Source organism: Hordeum vulgare, chromosome 6H (assembly GCF_904849725.1).
Source record: "Hordeum vulgare subsp. vulgare chromosome 6H, MorexV3_pseudomolecules_assembly, whole genome shotgun sequence".
NCBI lineage: Eukaryota > Viridiplantae > Streptophyta > Magnoliopsida > Poales > Poaceae > Hordeum > Hordeum vulgare.
The window spans coordinates 104,755,209-104,776,864 of record NC_058523.1 but is presented as its reverse complement, the minus strand read 5'-3'; the positions used below and the strand labels follow the sequence as shown (position 1 = coordinate 104,776,864).

General features: G+C 44.3%; 1 protein-coding gene across 1 annotated transcript; it reads left to right on the top strand.

Annotated features, from left to right (window-relative positions):
• Nucleotides 1–6,027: 6,027 nt before the first annotated feature.
• On the top strand, nucleotides 6,028–6,493 carry LOC123401007 (vicilin-like seed storage protein At2g18540). The gene has a single exon (XM_045094723.1). The coding sequence runs from the start codon at nucleotides 6,028–6,030 to the stop codon at nucleotides 6,451–6,453; it is 426 nt and encodes a 141-aa protein (XP_044950658.1). The 3' UTR covers nucleotides 6,454–6,493.
• The last annotated feature ends 15,163 nt before the right edge of the window (nucleotides 6,494–21,656 follow it).

Here is a 21,656-nt window from a genome sequence, read left to right as displayed (position 1 = left end):
TAGTGTTTACAATGAGAAACTTAACCACTTGAGCTATTTTTACCTATGTTACTCTAATCCTATGTAACTATAAATAGGAAAAGCACATATTTAAAATACCTATGTTACTCTAATCCTATGTTACTCTAATCCTATGTTACTCTAAATAGGAAAAGCACATATTTTTACCTATGTTACTCTAATCCTATGTTTAAAATACCTATGTTACTCTAATCCTCTCACTCTTCTTTAATTGTCTGCCACATCAGCATGTTTGCTAATCCCAAGTACATGATACTACCTAAGTTACTTCCACTATGGCCAGCCTAAGTGTATGACCTTGAATGCTGAGTAACATGCATGCATGACCCAAAAAACAATTAGTCAATAATCAATAGCGAGATCTAGGCACTCATATTGACTCCTACACATACACAAAATATTTATCGAGTGAACTTTTACTTCCTATACACCATTCCCTTTACTTTGTGATACTTAACAAACTCATCGCAATACATTCTATATCCGTGTGAAACTAGAACTTGATCACCATATTAAGGTATCTGCATCGTCGATTTTGTTTCTTTTTCTAGTTATGTATTCTGGCATCTCCATGATCATACCACATTGTGTTTGAAGAGATGATGATGGATACCTCAATTCCGAGAGTGACTGAAAAATATGTCTTAATGGCAAGAGTTGTAAATCCTAATCTTGAGCTATCAAGTCCCTTGACATACAATTTGATGCACCAAAAAGTTGTTGTTATAATTACCTTGTTACACGTAACGTTTGACAAATCCCAAAGTACATTGTACGACATGAAGGTACTCGATACTCTCATGGTATAAGTACATGAGTATACATTAACATATGTATGACAATACAACGTAGTATATCATTTGTTGGGTATGTTGAACACCATTATTCCAATAACAATGTGCTCTCATTGTTGTCGGCATCATTGTTACTTTAACAATGTACTATGATAAAAAACAAGAACATCACGCGGCACATGAGCTAGTCTTAGAAGCGAGACTGAAAATATATTATTGTGTTTATTATTCCACACGTGTATATGAGTTTTCCTATGAATCTCACATTCAATAACCATAACAATTATAGCACAAAAATAAACATTAATTGTAAACCTAAAAATAAACGTTAACGTTATAATTGCCTCTAGGGCATATTTCTAACTGTGTGAGATTATTGAGTTAGTTTCATTCTATAGATATTGTTGTGTTTTGTTTTGTATAGACACCCCTCTAGGTGTAATAAATGTGACTTCACAATGGCCTCTAGACGGATATTACCTTTGGTGGTTCCCACAGAAAATTACAAGTGAAATAACGAGTTGTTGATGAGACCGATCAAAGAAGATTGCTCGCCACATGTAAAGGCTATGGTAGGTAGCTTTTTTTTCTTTCCTACTTATAATGGTTAAAGTTGGTGGTGAGTTTACATGTAGGACCAACAACGTTCATTAATAAACAAATGCATCCCTACCCATGTTAAGAATAGCAACCTTCCATAAATATAAATAAACAAATGTAATTGTGCTCACATGTAGGACCAAAGACAAATAAAATATATATTACTATTCATGTGAGACTAAAACTTGGGACTGGTCTGACGAATGTCTCCTGTCAGACGTATGATAGGAAGTGTTTCCCTTCCGTAAAAGCATTCTCGGCCGCTGTACGCCGCGATGGTCCCTGGCAGCCACATGACAATCGACACGCCCATTGGCCATTGCTGTAGCTGGAGTACTGTCAATTATGGCCGGATTATGCGACTTGGATTACTCCAGCACTGTGCCTGGCCCCTGAACAGCCCGTGGCACGGCTTGGTCCGTTCAACATGCGATCCACTGTCCCACACGATGACAACGTTCTTGCGTGGAGCATCAGCTAGCATGCATGCACGGTGCAAGCTCGGAAGTCGCATGTGGCATTAACGCCGAAGCATTCTTCCGGCAGCAAAATCATACTATTGCCCACAGTACCGAATGTTTGCGAACAGTATCGGAAATTCGGAATGCTTGTCACGTCTGATCCCAGGTCAATTTGCTTTCACGGTCCTGGCTGTTCATTCATTCCGTGGAGGCAAAATTAACAAAAATGACCTTTGGGGGAAAGAACTCACGGAGTGATCCCTCAGAGAAAATATGTCACCCGGCTGACCCTTTTGTGTGGCGTCCGACACCTAGGCGTCACACTACACTGTGTGACGCCTAGCCGTTCGACGCCACACCCCCCGACCACCTGGCAGAGAGGACCCACCCCCCAGGCCGTGTGACGCCTAAGCCTCAGGCGTCACACATTGTAATGTGTGACGCCGAACGCTTAGGCGCCACACAATGACTTAACTGGCCACGGGCCAGCCCCCCTCCCCACCCCCTCCTCATTCCCCTCCCCCAGCCCCCTCTCCCAGCCACTGGCCCCTCCCTAAAATCCTTCTCTAAATCACCAAATCTAAAGGTTTGGACCGGGCATTTGTTGTCCAATCACTCTCCTAAGGTAATCCCCACCTCTCCCCTCATTCTCATCCAAAGAAAAATCTGTTGTGGTCTTTTTTTTTGCAAATTTGAGGAAACCCTAGTTTTTCATGAAATGTGGGATGTATATGATATTGTTGTATTTGTTTGTATGTTAGGATGAGGGGTGTGATGGGGTTAGGATTAGGGTTGTTTGGATGTTTGCATTATGGTTGTTTTAGGGTTAGGCTAGGGTCAGGCTATGGTTAGGCTAGGGTTAGGGATGTTTGGTTGTGTTAGAGTTATGATGGGGTTACGGTTATGGTTGTTTGGAAGTTAGGCTAGGGTTATTGTAGTTGTATGATTGCTTATAAAAAAGGTTCTATGTTTTGTTGTTTAGGGATGGGAAGAACATGTGTTTATGTTCATCACGTGGACAAGGATGCCTTTTTAAAAGACAATATTGATCCGGACCCGGATGAGCTTGACATGGTGTTCGATTTGTGTCCTAGCTATGGTGAATTGTTGGAACAGGTTCGAAAGGATTTGAATTGGATGGACCCTAGTGATGTAGTTGAGTTTGATTGTAGGCATAATGTGGGATTCGGAATGCACACTCGTTGGAAGACCATGCGTGTCAACTCCGAGCAACGTTGGCTTGCATACAAGGATACGGTGGCCGAATCACTAGACAAGGCTCTAGAGTTATTTGCCATCAAAACAAATGTTCCTAACTTGTTGGATTTGAACCAGGTTGCCTCTCCGATTGTTGAAGCTATTCCTGCACCCATCAACGAAGAGGCCAACATTGAACCTCTTTCTTGTGTCGATGAGGTCAACGAAGAGGTCAACATTGAACATGAACCATTGGTAGAGGCTAATGATGAGCAGGATGATGATGAGAATGATGGTAATGTTCTTCATGACAACAATCTTGGTGATTTGGACAAATATAATTTGCAAGAGACAATGGACCATTCTATTCCGTACTCGCGTGGCTATGGCTCTGAGTCTGACGATGAGGGTCCCGATGAAGAAGTTGATGAGGAAGGGTTCACGGCAAAGGAGGCTGAAGCTTTCACGAAGGTATTAAAGCATGATCACCGGACACCATTGTTCGAGGATCTTAGCCTTGCGGATGAAGTCGTGGTTGACGGAGGCGAAGGCATATTGTTTGGAGTTAGGCCACCTTCTCATCGGGACACACATGGGAAAGATTATTATTTTGCCGGGGTCAAAGTTCGAAACATTCTTTGAACTGAAGATGTGGTTGGATGAATATTCTGTTACGCATTATAGGCCACACAAAGTTGTTCATTCAAACATGAAGCTGCGTTACACGGTTGCATGTGAGGATAGAGGGTGTCCTTGGATTGTCCATGCAAGACCATGGAAAGGAGGGCCAGGATGGAACATTGTCAGTTGTATGCCTCACATGTGTCGAGGCAAGAGGGTTGATGGTGACCTTTCGTCGCAAAGCCATAGACAACTCACCTCCGAGTTCATCGCTTATAGGCTTTCCAACTCCATCTCCTCTCTTCCTACAATGAGCATAAAAAGCGTACAAGACCTTGTGAAAGCCCTCTTTCACTACGAGGTGAAATATGGTAAGGCATGGAAAGCAAAGCAAGCCGCTTTCAAGATGTTGTATGGTGATTGGGAGGAAGCATACAACCGCATACCTAGGTTGTTGGGAGCTATTGCCCACACTAACCCGGGCATGGTTCATGTGGTCGAGCCGTATGGGGAGAAAACAAGGATTCTCAAGGGAAATAGGGTCCGCGTATTTGGCCGTGCATTTTGGGCATTTGAGCAATGTGTGAGGGCTTTCCAGCACTGTCGTCCTGTCATCTCCATCGATGTCACGTTTTTGACCGGACAATTCAAGGGCCCTTTGTTGGTTGCAATAGCAAGTGATGCCAATAACTGGTTGATGCCTTTGGCTTTTGCTTTGGTTGAGGCAGAGAACAATGTTAACTGGGAATGGTTCTTGCATATTTTGAGAACCAAAGTATTCCCGTTTGAGAGGGAAATATGTGTCATATCTGATCGCCATCAAGGCATACTTAACGCGGTTGACATTGTCATTCCCGGCCATGCTCCTTTGCATCATCGATGGTGCATGAGGCATTTCTGTGCAAACTTCTACCGGGCATGTGGTAGCAAGGAGTTGGCGGATGATCTTCAAGATTGTTGTCAAGCATTTTCGGACAAACGATTTGCAACATTGTACAATGCTTTGCTTGTAAACAAAAAACTTGATGCAGGTGGGCTTGAGTTTCTGAACAGGCACGTTGAACTTCGGGCCAAGTGGGCACGAGCTTATGACGAAGATGGCCGAAGATATGGTCAAATGACAAGTAACATGGCAGAATGCTTCAACCGGGTGTTGAAGGGTGTCCGTGCGTTGCCGGTGACGGCAAGTTCAATACAGATTCGACAAGTTGAGAGCATACTTTCTAAAGTACTCGCAAGAAACAGATGATCACATTGCGGGAGAGAACAAGAAAAAGTACAAGTACCAGTTTCCACCAAAGGTTGACAAATGGATGGTATTTCAATCACGGAAGGCTGACTCCCAAACGGCTACCCTGTACAACAACGAGGATTGGACATACCAAGTGAATGAGCCTGGAGGAACGACAAACGATGGCCAGCAACACGGAAACAGGGTGTTCAAGGTATCTTTATCCTTGTGTGATTGCTCTTGTGGGAGGCCAAGGTTGCTTCATCTCGCATGCTCGCATTTGTACACGGCAGCTCGCAGTAGGAATGTGGACGTCAACCATCCACTAACCGTGAGGGAGTCCGAGTTCTCGATCATAACCACGAAGCATACATGGGCTCCTAGATTTGAACCATACTTTGACCAAACACAATGGCCGGAGTATCATGGAGTACAACTATGGCCCGACCCAGAGTGGAAGGTTGTGAAACTGGGAAGACGAAATACAAAGCGTTTTAGAGGAGACATGGATGGATGGGGCCATGTTGGTGGCAGAGAAATGGGGAACAACCAATTCCAAGAGCCTACTGAGAGATCACATTGTGGAGATTGCGGTGTAACAGGGCACAACACAAGAAGGTGTACGACGCGAAAGAAGAAGTCCAAAAACAATGATTCCAGGTAAAGCCAAGCAAGTCCTAGCCAACCAAGTCCTAGCCAACCAAGTTCAAGCCAACAAGGGACGGGTCAAGGAAGCACGAGCCAACAAGGGACGGGTCAACAAAGCACAACCCAACAAGTTCCTACTCAACATGTTCCTAGCCGACTTGGGCTTACTAGAGGACGTGGTGCTAGAGGCAGTGGTGGTGGTAGAGGCAGGGGTGCTGCTAGAGGCAAGGGTGGGATAGGTCGTTGTGGTGCTAGAGGCAGGGGTGGGATAGGTGGTGGTGCTACTAGAGGCAGTGGTGGGATAGGTGGTGGACTTACTAGGATTGGCATGCGTGGATACCTACGAGGACCATTTCCGTATGTCACATATTTGACTTATCTTTATCATGTTGTTTTTCATGCTTCTTTGTGTGTTATTTTACTAACTATGAGCTTTGATGCATCTTTTGTAGGTATGGCCGCTTCTCAACCCAACAAGGCAAAAGCGGAGTGGGGGGAGGAGAAGGATGCAGCTAGTGAGGAGCAACGGTTGATGGAGAGGGCTGCAAAGAAGTTGAGAGAGGAGGATGCAGCCGAAGCGCGAAAAAATAAGGATGAGGAGCATAAGGCAAGGATGGATGAGTGGCAAATGGAACTTGAGCGCCGGAGATATGAGGCTAGGATAAAGGAGAATGACAGGAAGACGCTAGAGAAACGTAAAAAAGAATATGAAGCTAACTTTAAGAAGATGATGGCAGAGGGCGCAGCAAAGAGAGAGCGGGAGCATCAACGCTTCACGGAGAGGGTTAAGGAAGAGGCTTCAAAAATGCGCAAAAGGGAAGAGGAAGAGGAAGAAGAGAGGAAGAAGAAGAAGGGAAAGGGGCCTTGCTCGACCCAATAGAGCCGGATGCTTCTATTCTCATGCGCGCTTTCATCTTCGAACCTATGTGTTGTTCAACCCTATGTGTTGTTGAACCTTGTTTGCTTGCACGCTTTCTTACTATAAAACTCCACTATGTATGCACTTTTGGACGTATGTTCTTTAAGAACCCTATGTATGTTTGAACTCCACCCTCTTTGTGTTGTATGTTTTAACTCTAGTATTATTGTGTTGTATATTTGTGCATATTTGTGATGTATATTTGAACTCCTCCACCACTATGTGCTGCAGTTTTCAGCATGCCAGAATGTGTGGCGTCTAAGCCTTGGGCGTTGCACCTGTGTGGCGCCTAAGGCTTAGGCGCCACACATGTGAAACACAGTAAAAAAAGTCCACATCTGAGATGCCAGTAGGTCCTTAGGCGCCACACATGTGCAACGCCCAAGGCTTAGGCGCCACACAATTGAAAACCTACTGGCATCTCATATGTCGACTTTCTGTTACTCTGTTTCACATGTGTGGCGCCTAAACCTTTGGCGCCACACATCACATGTGTGGCGCCTAAGTCTTAGGCGCCACACAAGTGAAACAGAGTACCAGATAACTTGGCTACTCTTTTGATGAGTAATGCTCATCCTTATCTTAGTTTCACTTTGTTCTCATTTCATCAAGACTATGTTTCTCATTTCATCAAGACTATGTTCATGAGGATATGTCTTGCATTCTGTTACTCTATTTCATCAAGACTATGTTTCTCATTTCATCAAGACTCTGTTGATCCTTATCCTTATCTTAGTCTTCTCAAGTGCTGATACAACTTGCTGAAATTAAGATACAACTTGGTGAAATTAAGACACAACTTGCTGATACAACTTGCAGAAATGAAGATACAACTTGCTGAAATTAAGATACAACTTGCTCATACAACTTCGTGAAATCTACTGATTCCAACGTGGATATTTTCCTTTTCCATCACTGGCTTCTTCTGCTGCCTTGGCCGCACGAGCTCTTTCTCTCTTTCTCTCCCTCTCAGCTTCACGGGCTTGTTCCCGCTGCCTGTAAACCTCCTCCAGCCGTAGTTTCTCTTCTTGGTTTTTCCTTATCATCTCATCAAGAAAAGCCCTCTGCTCCACACAGTACTCTTCCCACTCTTTCTTCTGCGCTGCTTTCTCCTCTGCTTCAGCCTTCTCGCGGCGCTCTTCCAAGTCCCAGCTAGCCCATGCACGGCGACCTCTTTCATGAATCTTGGTCACCGCCCAGTCCGGCATTTCCGTGTCAATCCAACGATAGTACATGCAGAGAGGAGGAGGAGACTACCATATGGATCAGATTCAAGTAAACAATAATATCAAGTAAACAATAATCTGGATGACTTGAGCATACCGGAGGCCTGATGTACGCAGAAATAGATTCGGGTGGATCAGATTCATAATTGACGCACATGAAAAACTTCATGCCCAACCAATCTGAAAAATCCTCCACCTCCTTCACCTTGCAGAGATCACCGCACCAACATCGAACTGCTTCCACCCACAGAGGCAAACTCGCACTATTCATTTTCTTAGGCCTGATGCCTTGATCCGAGCAAGGAAAACTCATATTGACTAAAGAGGTTGTAGTGTTCTCAAGTGAGGCTGGATGACGGAGGAAGGCAGTCCAATGCCTCCTTTTATAGACCGGAAAGGAAACGTCGAAAATTTGGCGGAAACGGAGGAAGGAAAGGTGGCGGGAAAGAAGACGTGGAAATATTGGCGGGAATGGAGGAGGGAAAGGTGGCGGGAAAGAAGACGTGGAAATTTTGGCGGGAACGGAGGAGGGAAAGGTGGCGGGAAAGAAGACGTGGAAATTTTGGCGGGAACGGAGGAGGGAAAGGTGGCGGGAAATAGTGTGCTTTGAGATGCCAGCAGGTTTTCACATGTGTCGCGCCTAAGACTTGGGCGTTGCACATGTGAAAACCTGCTGGAAGCTGAATTTTGACAGCAATACAACATTTTGACAGCATATATTTAGACAACATATATTTTGACAGAAATTGAAAGCATATATTTTGACAACAACATCATCATCGTAAGAAAATGGTTCACAACTCCTAATGGTTCACAACAAGTGCAACACCAACTAAATGGTTCACAACTCGAAATGGTTCACAACACAAGTGCAACACCATCAAGTGCAAATGCTTCACAACTCCAAATGGCTCCGGTTCACATCTTGGGGCCTCGTCCCCTCTAAGAAACTAGCTTCTTTCTTCTCGCAACTACAAATTGCTCCTGGTCATCCGACTCATCGTCATCGTCATCCTCATCCTCATCGTCCATGCTTCTCATCCTTGACAAACGAGAGCCCCCGGCGACCGGGTTCTTTCCTTTCGCATAATCATCCAGTGAGTACCGCCTAAATTCCTTCCTAGGCTTCAACATGTAAGCGGAGCGTTGGAAAGCCTTCAACGTCATCCCGTCCGCAACCTAATACATATGAAGGTTGAAAGTTCAAAGTTGAAGGTTCAAAGTTGAAGGTTGAAAGTGCACAATGTTTTATGGCTATGTCATACCTCAGGAATGTCAACATCATCCTCTACAGTATTTATTTGGGTATTAGCTGCCGAGGTAATGTCACCATCGTCCATACGAGCGCCCGAAGAAGCTGAATCGTCTAGAGTATTTCTTTCGGATGAACCGGATCTCGAAGGTGAAACATATTCAGGGTCACGGCAACCTAAAATGTTGGATAGGCGCCGTAACTTCTTTCCTTGTTCCTGTTAGATTCAAATATAAATGACATATATAAGGTACCGTATGTTGCATTCGTGGGCAAAATAATAATAATGACACAACACCTTTATGAAAAGACGAAGTGCAGATTCTCCCTTTTTTCCTCCACGTGTGTTCTCTAGAATATCTTCGGACTCATCAGCTTGTTTCTTGACCTCTTTGCGCTATGATCACAAGACAATGACATGCAAGTGAATAGGTGTACGAACATTCATACTTAACATAGGTGAGCACACTTACCACAAAGTTCAGGACAGGGGCGAAGGAAGTTTGGTACCCTTCGCGAATTAACTTGTTGTAACGGCCTTGGGCAAGTGCATCGTACTCAGTGGGTTCTTCCAATATGTCCTCCTCGTAAGCCGGCGGACAAATCTCGACACGAGTACTCTGCTTAAACCATCTTAGGTAGTTGTTGAACGCAAGCGGACAATGCTGGCGGTACTGGGTTCGTTGTATGCTCGAAGCTGCCTGCACACTTTGCTCGAACATAATGACATAGCTCTTATGATGCTTATGTCAATCCTTGATCTTTCGCTGCCTCCTCCTATCCAACCTGCTTTTAACAAAACCCATCAGTAGCTCGCGCAACACTAAGAACAAAACTAATCAGTACTTCTTTTTTGTTACCTGTGAAGCTGTGTGTCCGTGTCCACCCACTCCGGCGGGTGTGGCTGAAAGAACCCAAATTGATGCATCACACGATGCGGGAGATGAAACTCAACCGCCCAATTGCATATAAGGGGACAACGCATTAGCCAAAGATGTTTTTCCTGCACGTATAGTGGATTGAGCTCGAACGTGTGTGCATCACCAAAGTTTGGCCCGACACCATATGGCTGCCATTCCACCTACAACACAACATAAAAGGCACAATTCATTTTACTCACAACATAAAAGCTGGAAGTCAACTCTGAAACCATCTTACCTGCTCGGGGGTAAGCGAATCCATCTCGTTGGTGTATTGCTTGTACAATAGGTTCACTTCGCTTTCCACCTCCGATACCAAGTCCCACTTGTAAGCCCATGTAGGTTGCCGTACAGGGTTGCCGTGGTCATCCTAGGTATTCCACTGTGAGCTTTTAGGACGTCCAACAGGTAGGCGTTCCCAGCTCCATACTAAAAGTAGGAGCATACAATCACCAACTCCACCATCCTTTGTGGTCCTGCGACAAGCATCATCCAAGTACAAGTAACAACAAACATGCATCAGTTTAGCAGAAAAAGATAACAGAGAGTACTTAATACTAACAATTTATTACCTGCCGATACAAGTAAGCCAGTGCGGCCGAGCCCCAACTGAACTTGTTGTCGAAAACAGTCAACGCCTTCAGCCACATCCATGGAGCATTCTTGCCAGTGCTGTCAGCAAAGATAGTCCTAGAGATGACGTACCACATGTACACGCGAGCATACCTCTGGATCACCTCGTCATTTGCGTCCTCAGGACAATGAGCAAAGTTCACGGCAATCCAAGTGAAAGGAGCGCCGGCTGGGACTCTATCTTTCTTCCCTCCATCTTCTACCTCAAGCTCCTGCGGCGACATACCAATAAGAGCCTCCATTTGTTGCCGCTATCCCTCGGAATCAGTGCTCATACAAAGAGGCTTCCCCTCGATCGGAAGTGCGGTGATCATGGAAACATCTTCAGAGTAACTGTCATCTCTCCGGTCCGGAGGTGAAAACTATGTGTCTCCGGCCTCCAACGATCAATAAGTGCTGTGACTGCCGCAGCGTTCAGATTGGGCGTTGACCGATTCACAAGCTGAACGAATGGAAGGAGTCATGTCATCTCGATGTATGGGGTGTACCGCTCATCGTACTGCATTACAGACGATGCCCCATGAGACCGGATCTTCAAGGGCGTAAGCTCCTGCAAACAGATAGGAGCAGAAGATATCAAATGCTTATTACATTTTCAAGTGCTTATTAAATACATGTTTTTTATCATATGATCTACTTACCATTTTCTTCTCCGACATGAGATAGGCCCGGTGTTCAACGTCATAAACATTATTCAGAAGCCACACCATCCTACAAATCACAAAAAAAATACTCATATTCAAAAAATTACTCATCTACTAATCCACTAATCTACATATCCTAACTACTCAAATCCTAAGAACTCATATGAATCTACTTATATACTAACTACTAAAATCCTAAGAACTCATATGAATCTACTCATATCCTAACTACTGAAATCCTAAGAACTCATATGAATCTACTCATATACTAACTACTAAAATCCTAAGAACTAATATCCTAACTACTCATATCAATCTAGTCATATACTCCCTCCGTCTCAAAATAAGTGTCTCAAGCTTAGTACAATTTTGTACTAGAGCTAGTACAAAGTTAAGGCAGTTATTTTGGGACGGCGGGAGTACTAACTATTAATACTAACTACTAATATGAATCTACTAATATACTAACTACTCAAATCCTAAGAACTCATATCCTAACTAGTCAAATCCTAAGAACCTACTCAAATCAATCTACTCAACAAAAACCTATTCTACTTGGATAGAAGGATGGGAAACGAAAGAGATTGCCTTGGGGGATCAATCCAAGGAAGAAATCACCAGATCTGAAGGAGATGGGGGAGGGGATTAGGGATTCGAAGAGAGCCAGCCGCCGCCGTTGTTGTTTCTGTTTGAATGAAGGAGGGGAATGGGGAGGGGGTGGGGAGGGAGGCTGGCCCGTGGCCAGTTAAGTCATTGTGTGGCGCCTAAGCGTTCGACGCCACACATTACAATGTGTGACGCCTGAGGCTTAGGCGTCACACGGCCTGGGGGATGGGCCCTCTCTGCCAGGTGGTCTGGGCGTGTGGCGCCGAACGGCTAGGCGTCACACAGTGTAGTGTGGCGCCTAGGTGTCGGACGTCACAGAAAAGAGTCAGCCGGGTGACATTTTTTCCCCGAAAGGTCACTCCGTGAGTTCTTTTCCCTAAGGGTCATTTTTGTGAATTTTGCCTTCCGTGGAAGGTGCGACATGCACATACGAAATTAAACGTCCGGGTCCTATCGAATATGGGTCTGTCAATATTGACAGCACGACTACTAGCTAAAATAGACTGATGACATTGGATAGACAACGGTCCCCAGTGGATAGACAACGATCTCCACTGTTAGAGGATCCGGTTCCCTGCAAAAACCGTTGTGCCAGACTTGTCATCACAGTCGGGTGGATCAGTATGTGTATGTTCAGCCTCAGCAACAACGATTTTTACAGAAAAAATGTATGCGTCATAACAGTTAGAAACGCATGTTTTCTTTTTTCTTTTGAAAGATCCAGCTTGCAGCTGGCTTTTCATTGATTTAGCAGAAGAAGAATACAAAAAATAACCTGATCACGTTTCGGTGGACTTCCTACTCAGCTACATGAGATCGATTCTGGATGCTCAAAAGTACACCACGGAAGAAATGTTAAGAGGAAAAATAGTGGTGGCAGAATCGTGGGAAAGACCGAGGACTGACCGTTCGCCTCAAGTGCTACAGTGGCCTGCAGCTCCTTCTAATATGCCTGCTCTGTCCGTTAATGGGTCTTAATTTCTTGGAGGAAGATGGTACAACGGCGGTTGGGATGATTCTCCGAATACATGACGGCTCAGTTATATTTTCGGCATATCGGTTCTTATTCAATTACAATGAGGCTTTGGAAACTGAGATTCATGCGTTGATGATAGCGCTTGCTTGACAACAGACTGAACTGCCGGTCATACTTCAGTCCGATTCTTCACTTGCTTTATCTTGTCTTTCTTATTCTAATTTAGATCGTTCACTTTTTGGTCATTTAGTTGCTGAAGTTAAGTCCCTTTTGGTTGATAGGGTATTTATTCCTCAGAAAATTCATAGGTCTCAAAATATTGTTGCACATTGTTTGGCAAACTATAATCACTCTGAACGAGCTACGGTTGTGTGGCTCGAGAGAGGACCTCCTTGCATTGAGGAACTCTAACCAAAGTATTGTAATTCTAACATGATGGAATAAATATTTGTTGATCTCGCAAAAACAAATTGATCAGGATAGGGCCGCGGATTCACCAACAAACTGGTGCTCCCACCAAAACAGGGCTCACGAACCAACTTCCCACGTTGGATCCCTAAAAGGGGTCATTATGCATTTTGCTCCGGCCAGACACCATTGCTCCAGATCACTACGAACTCGATCGATCACTCGCCGAACGCATGGTATGTGTCCACGGAAAGTGCAACCATTTCTTTCTAACTAAATGTGCCAAGCCACCGCGATCATAATGAAGCACAACCCCTTATATGTCCTCGGCACTACTCCAACCAGCTTGCCCTTGATGATTTGTATGGTCGTGCGCCCCGGCACGCCCTCGTCAGGCCGCAAAGAGCTGCACCCCTTCCATGTCGCCGCCTGGGACCAGATTGCCTAGGTGAAAGGGCATTCCCAAAAGAGGTGATGGGAGGACTCAAGATTTCTATTGCAGAGCGCGCGAAAGTTCAGGTTCTCCCATCCCCGCTGTCATTGCACCAAAGCCAATTGTGATGTAGCAGCCAGCAGAACATCTTCATCTTCCCTGGTGCCCAGGCCCTCCAGATGAGGGTCTGGTGATCAGTCTGAGGGTGGTGGGCGAATTGCATGTCGTAAGCCGAGCGCGCCAAGTAGTCCCCCCCCCTCATCGGGTGTTCCCTCCTTGAACACGATGTGCGCCGCCTGGATCACTTGTAGCAAAAGGATGAACTGCGGCAGTATGTTGTTGAGGCTGACATACCGTAGGTCTTGGATGCACTTGTCACCATGCAGTGCAGCTTTGACTGTCATGTTCTTCCATGAAGAGTGGTTGAACAGCTCCGGGTACCCCAGGCAAAGAGGTCGCTCGCCCAGCTAGTGGCATCACTAGAAAAGTGCTGACTCGCTGTTGTGAATGGTGACCGTCGTGGCCGAGGCGAAGAGCGCGCGTTCCTTGTCGTCGCATGGCGTGCCTAGCCCAACACAGAGCCTGTCCGGGTGCTTCCAAGCAAGCCAAAGCCAGCACAGCCGGAGCGCTCGAGCGAAGCGCTCAAGATCGGGGATGTCGAGCCCACCGTGGCTCATCGGTGACGTGACGACCTACCAGCTGACTTTGCACTTGCCTTCTGAGAGCTCATCGTCATGCGCCCATAAGAACTTTCTACGCGCCTTGTCGACCTCCTTAAAGAATTTTCGCAAGGCGCGTAGCACGGGGAGCGCGAAAGTAGGGAGCGCCGAGAGCACGCACTTGACAAGCACCCGTCTCCCCGATATTGGCTGGAGGCGCCCCTTCCAGCCAGCTAGCCTAGCTCTGTTGCTATCTAATATGAATTGGAGATGCACGAGCATGATTCTACCAAGCGTGATTGAAATGATGAGGTAGCGGATGGGGAAGCTAACTGTCTGCCCACCAAAATTATGCAGGGCGTGCTCTAGGTCGATGTCGTCGCACCGGATGGCCGCCACTAAAGACTTTGCGGGTTTGAGAAGGAGACCGGAGGCGACGCCAAAAGCCCACAGCAGCTCTAGGATCGCGTCCACCTCCTCTCGTTGTGGGTTGGCAAATACGATCGCGTCATCCACATATAGGCTAACCCGCAGGCGAGCAGCGCCGATGGGGAGGGGCGAGAGCACAACAACGGATGTGGCCGCGTCGAGCAGCCTCTCGAGGGGGTCGATCGCCATGATGAAGAGCAGAGGGGAGAGCGGATCGCCCTGGCGCATGCCCCTCTTGTGGCAAAAACTCGGCCCACTGCTCCATTAAGGAGACAGGAAAAAGAAGATGTTGACAATAGCAATGCAACCCAGTCCCGCCATCTTGCCAGAAAACTGAGGCGATGCATCAGCTCTAAGATGTATTCCCAAGACACACTATCAAAAGCCTTGGCTATGTATAGTTTGAACAAAATAGCCGATTTCTTCCTCCGATGAAGCTTCTTAACTGTGTTGTGCATGTAGAGGTAACTATGGGAAACACTTACTATCTATAGTCTGATAGAAATCCATCGCTAGACCATTCCAACGCCGTCTATTCAACCGAAATCTAACGTTTCACAAATTGTGCTTCCTTTGTTAATAAAACATCGAGAGGAAATAAATGCCTGCGGCCCACGCGTGTAATCTCTCTTTAATATCTTCCCTAATCTCTCATGATTCTAGTCGCAGCCATCACCGGACGATCTGCTCCACCTCGCCCAGATCCCCTTCACACCCTGCTCGTCGTTGTCCATCTACACAACGCTCGGCCTGGTGGCTGCTGGAGGACGCAGTATAATCATGGAAGAGCTCCTAGCCCTGCTTGGCAACTTGTCCTAGGTCGAGGTTTCCGGATTTCGCGAGAGGTATGACCTTCAACCCATCCTGCTCCGGCGCCCCCTCATCACCTATGCCTATGGTATGTTCCACGAGGAGAAGATGGAACTCACAAGAGCCTACATGGCCAAGATAAGAACAATTGACTTCTTCGAGATCCACCTATGGTATGCCTATGGTATTCTCTATTGCCGCTGGTGCCCTTCACCAGCAGGTCGTTGTTGTCCAACATGCTCTTGATTTGTTGATTAGGCCGTACAAGGTTGTGGGTTGCCAATTTGATTTTTGATTCATTTTCGTGATTCGTTGTTATTAGTTTCCTAATTTTATTTTCATGGTAGTGCTTGCCGGATTTTGTGGTGATGAAGCTGAATCAATGTGCAGCTGGCTTGCCGCTGGTACCAATCTGAATCCGACTAACAACATATCTCATCTCGTTAATCTGAATATTACTGAATCTGGATGAGGAGCATGATAGGGAGGCTGTCATTGATCTGATCTCACCGACGTGTTAGCCCTTACTCTAGCATTGCTGAGTAATCGACATGCCTATGTGCTGCACCTAGTGGACTCAACGTCACCATTGACTTGCTATGCGCCCCTCTTTGAAGATGTCCGTCTGCATGATGCCCTTGTTCAGGTCAGCATCGTCTCTGATGCTTCCTGTCAGTGATGCACCAATTCCTTGACTGATTGACTACGCATGCAAGAGTGGATGCTTCGGGTTCTATATATTCAAAATTTTCGGTGATGTATTTTCTTCATTTGTTTTAGTTTCAGGGTGTGCTTCTATATCATATGTAGCATGTTTCTATACTATATGAAATATGCTTCTAAGTATCGCACTTGTTTTGTTCATTCATTAGATGACTTTCGTTGTATACATTGATTGATGCAGAGGCGGGAGGTTTTAATCTCCTTTTCCAAAAAAATATTGATGACTTTGGCAATGCTTCAGTACTATTTTATTCCTGCTTCAACATATCAAACTATGCTAAAATGCATCAGTTGGAAGCAATCTGGTTTCTACGAAAGCAAATGCCCGTTTTTCTTGGAAGCAATCTCTTTGGCCATGGAAGCAAAATATATTTCTTTCAAAGAAAATTATATTTTTTTTGGCACTTTTGAATCATCGTATTTTTTTGGCGCAGAGGGTGGATGTGCTAGCCGCAGTGGCTAGCCATGATAAGGGCTCGGTGGTTGTCGAGCCTAGTAGCATTTTCTTTTCTTTCCGAACAATTTAATAATTTGTAAGAACCATGTGTAGTTATGACTGGAAATATTTTTCTTTTCGATGGAACAAAAACTGTATTTCCTTGGAAGCAAGCGTCTAGTCAATGTAACAAAATCTCATTGCAAAAAAAATGTAACAAAATCGTGAAGCTTCTGAAACATATGAACTAATTTGTTATTGACGGAAGCATGTGTGAAGCAGCTTTCTAGTATTCTAGTTGCCTAGTCGATGGAAGCAAGATCGAGATGGTACTGTAACATGTGAAATAATTTTATTTCTTGATGAAGCCGGTTCAAAGCAATTCCCTTGCCGTCTAGTCAGACCGATGCAATATCGTGATGCTTTTGAAACAAAATATCACGTTGGTTACACAGGGCATACATTTCAAATAAATCTAAGCAGATTTCATACATGAGAGAAGCAAATTCTTCAATGAACGGAAACATACCTTTTAATGTTTATAGCATGAACGGAAGCATAAATAATATAATTACAAAAAAAGATGGAATCATGTATTAGTCCCATCTCATTTAAATTTGTAATATAACGTTGGTTACAAGTTTCGCTTCCTAAGGAAGCACGTCACTCCAACTCATCAAATAGAAAAGGAAGCATGGCGGAGATTGCTTCCTAAATCCAAGGAACAAGAATGCAGCTCACGTAATTAGTGGCCCACATAGGCATGTGATTTGCGGAAGCTGTTTAAGATGGTGGAAAATTAACTGTCCAGACACGTTTTAAGAGGCCACCAGCCACATCAGATCCAGTCTACCATAGGTCTCAGGACTAGTCTGATGGAAAGTAAGGCATCAGTAGTCTGATTCCTAGTGCTGCCCACTATCATGGATGCCCTTCTTCTTCTAGAACGCACTTTGCGCCGGCGAGATTATCTAATCGATGACGCTCGCTAGCTTAATGGATAGCACCTTGGCGATCAGCTTGGCCATGTAGTGAATTAGGCTGATTAGCTTGGCCCATGGAGGACATGGGCCTTTTCCCCTTTTTATTTTTGTTTAAAATATGTGCTTTTCCTATTTATAGTTACTCCTTTGATTTAAAAACATTACCAAATAGTTTTAGAAAAATATGGTATCTTACCAATTAGTACAATTGCAATATTAGAGAGTGCCACAAAAAGATTTGCGGTCATTTCAAAATGTTTATAAATTTACTTAAATTAAAAGGGGATTTAATATTTTAATTGGCCTCTATTCAATTTTTTTAGAGGCACTAAGATACTTGACAAAAATTTGGTTACAATTTTATAAATGTTTAGGGAATATTTGTAACCCAACCATGATTTGTTTTCAGGTTTATGAAAATATTTAAACCACTTTAATTCAATTTTGAATTCCAAAAGAAAATTGAAATGAGATATGATTCAAATGTGATCATGCACTGTTTAGAAAAATGGATCGGCTTAAACTTGGCGATCATTATAACTTGATTGCATGTGTTAATGTAGCAGGTAACTAGGGGTGTCGTAACTCTTCACCACTAAAAGAAATTCTCGTCCCGAGAATTAAGAGGTAGAAAGGGGAATTGTTTGGTTACGAAATTCAAACGAGTCTTCTTGTCTTTGTTGCTCTCATCAAAGTGGTTGGTCCTTCTCGTTGATGTATTCATTAGTCTAATTCAGGTCAACCCGATGGAGTCGTCATCCTTCCTTCGGGATCTTCGTCGTCCTACGAATGTGTGTAAAGGGAAAACTTTGGAAGAACGTAGCTACACAAAGTTGGGAATCTGACAGTGAACTCGGGCAAGATGCGATGGTACAGAAGTTTCAAAAGGGGAGGCAATCATTCGATGCCTGATCACAAGGTGAAAGGGGTTCGGAGCAACGAATATGAATATTGCGCCTGATGCTAGGATATATCATCCCTTGAATGGTGGCTCGCGAGTTACATATGAAGCCAATTGCAAGAGATACTTTGGAATCAAAGATGTACAGGAGAGTCAGGTTTCGATCCTGTGGAACTGCGGGTTATGGGCCCACCATGTGGGTTAAGAGTAGGCAGAGCGGTGACATCTCGCATGGTCATGGTAGCAAGACAAATCATAGGATAGCTTGTCAGTTATGTTGGCAACAACGTCGGTGCCAAGGGCAGAGAACGAATAGAACCATTTTCCTACTCGTTGAAACGAGGCGGACCAACAGGCAAACTTCTCGTCCACCCGCAGCTACCGGAATGTTTTCCACAATAGTAACAGGGTCTTACTGACAGAGATGTACACCGAGGTTTTTACCTAACCAAGGAATTACCACTACTCAGATAATTTAGATTACAAGAAAGACTAAACAGACCAATGGGAAGGAAAATCTGATTATCATATCAAACAGACCAACGGAAAGGAAAAGGTGTTCACACACAAAGTATTAGAGTATACCTTTCCCAAGGAAAACAGAGCATGGTATACATGATAAATCATCAAGTACATAACTATTTAGATAAAGGGGCAATAAGAATCATGGCGTTTACCCCATGCAATACGGTTTTGATAATCGATCAAGAACATTTTAGCATTGCGCTTCCAATGTTCGTGTTGACATTTGAAGTACCACATTCGTGCTTCGAGGTAGCATCGACATGTTCATCAGGTAAAGGTCAGACTTTGGGTACACAAAGGATCCATGGGGAACAACTTATTAAATAAGTGATACGATTTCCTTAGAGGAGAATGGGTAACCTTACCAATGAATAAAATATAACAATAGGTCCTCCAGTGAGGTGTGCTAGACAATACATCACCGTACCATGTTACTTAAGGCCAAAGTTATAATTATTGGGAAATGTCCCAACCATAATATATACCCGAGATTCAGATATGATTGGTGTCAGGATACCTTGGACTCAGAATGTGTGAGAAGAAAAAGGGGGGGGACAATGATGAGGAGATGATGCAAGATTCTCGGGATATGAACTACGGTTGCAAGTCTTAAATCATGAGTTGGATTATAAGACACATAGACAAAATGTCAAGACATCCATTGCCGCATGGAATTCTTGCAACGAAGAGCAACATAGTTCTGATTTTGGAACCATCATCGAGGATATCAAGGTCCTTGTGTAAGTCTGGATTAGCTCTTGTGAAGGATCTTCTTTTTCTTGATCAAATTAGTTAGTGGCTCGTGGTTCTAATAAAATTTATATGAAGTGAAGGTAGGAAATCTACAAAACATATAATACTTCACATAGGCGTGAATGATTTGGGATGATCATAGAGGAAGTGAAACAAAACTTTCTCATATTCACGACGGCAAGAATGCACGTGAACTTTGGGAAAACACTTCTTCTATCAAACATATTCTTCATGAGCTAGGCACAAAGATAATGCTTTCAAGATTTTCATCCTGAAACATGGAGAAGTCGAGGGTGTGGCCAATGGGCTCAGCAACAATCCCTCAACATTTTGATAGGGATAATATCCAAAATTATTAGAACAAGGAGATACCATTTGTTAGACCAAATGATATAATGACGTACGCCCAAGGAACATCAACAATTAAATGTTGATCAAAGGGTGCAATCGGAAATACGGACCCAGTAGCACGACTAATGCTAAAATGGTAAGTCAACAACCAACACACCAAGAATGAACCAATCATCCATTAACTTCAAAGCAACATGGTTGCAAGAAACATTGGAATCACACATCACAGTTCACTTGTCGGTATTCTAGTTAGAAACAACACAGGGACCAATAAATGAATGGTGATGGCGAGAAGTATCACTATATCAATAATTCTTAAGAGGTGAAACAATTCTCACAAAATTCTTGACATAAAAGATCGTAATACTCCAGGGTAGAACATAACATAAGCTGGGTAGCAAAGAACTCAAGGGACAACTCAAAATATGAACAAGTTTGTGTTGGAGGGAAGGAAATAAGCATGTCGATGAGAACACAAATCATCGAGGGACAAGGATGGGATTTCTATTCATGAATTTGTTTGATATATTGGACGAGCTCGGAATGCTACTGGCGATCATGACACAATTGTCGAGAAGTTCCATCAAGACATAATCGATCAGCGATGACATCAGGCAAAGGAATGGTGCAACGAAAGGTTGTTGGAACCACAGAAAAAGATTGCTAGCTAAGAATCAAAATTGTCTTTCAAGACAACCAACATGATGTTGAAAGCTTGGTGTAAGCTTAGCGCACTGTTGGAAATGTGTTCCGGGGATGAAGGACATAGATAGCAATGTCAAGAATTAGCATGACAATGATGATGTAGCTGATACGTCTCCAACGTCTCTCTAATTTTTGATGGTTTCATGCTATTATCTTCTCAAACTTTGGATGTTTTGTATGCCTTTTATATCTTTTTTGGGACTAACTTATTAACTCAGTCCCAAGTGCCAGTTCCTGTTTTTTCCGTGTTTTTGACCCTTTTTAGAGGAGGATTTTAAATGGAAACCAAACAGAATGAAACTTCCAAAAAGATTTTTTCCGAAACAGAAGACGATCGGGGAACTTGAGAACCAAGGCAGGAGGCCACCAGGGACCCCACAAGCCCCCTAGCCATGGCCAGGGGGGCCGCGCCTCCTAGGCTTATGGGCCCCCTGGGCCTCCTCTGCCCTAGGTCCTTCGCCTATATATTCCCATAAATTTCAGAAAAAATGAGGAGATCATCGAAAGTACTTTTCCGCCACCGCAAGCTTCTGTCTCCGCAAGATCCCATGTGGGGTACGTTTTGGTGCCTTGCCGGAGGGGAGATTCGGATACGGAGGGCTTCTTCATCAACACCATGACCTCTCCGATGATGCGTGAGTAGTTCACCATAGACCTACGGGTCCATAGCTAGTAGCTAGATGGCTTCTTCTCTCTCTTGGATCTTCAATACAAAGTTCTCCATGATCTTCATGGAGATCTATCCGATGTAATCTTCTTTTGCGGTGTGTTTGTCGAGATCCGAGGAATTA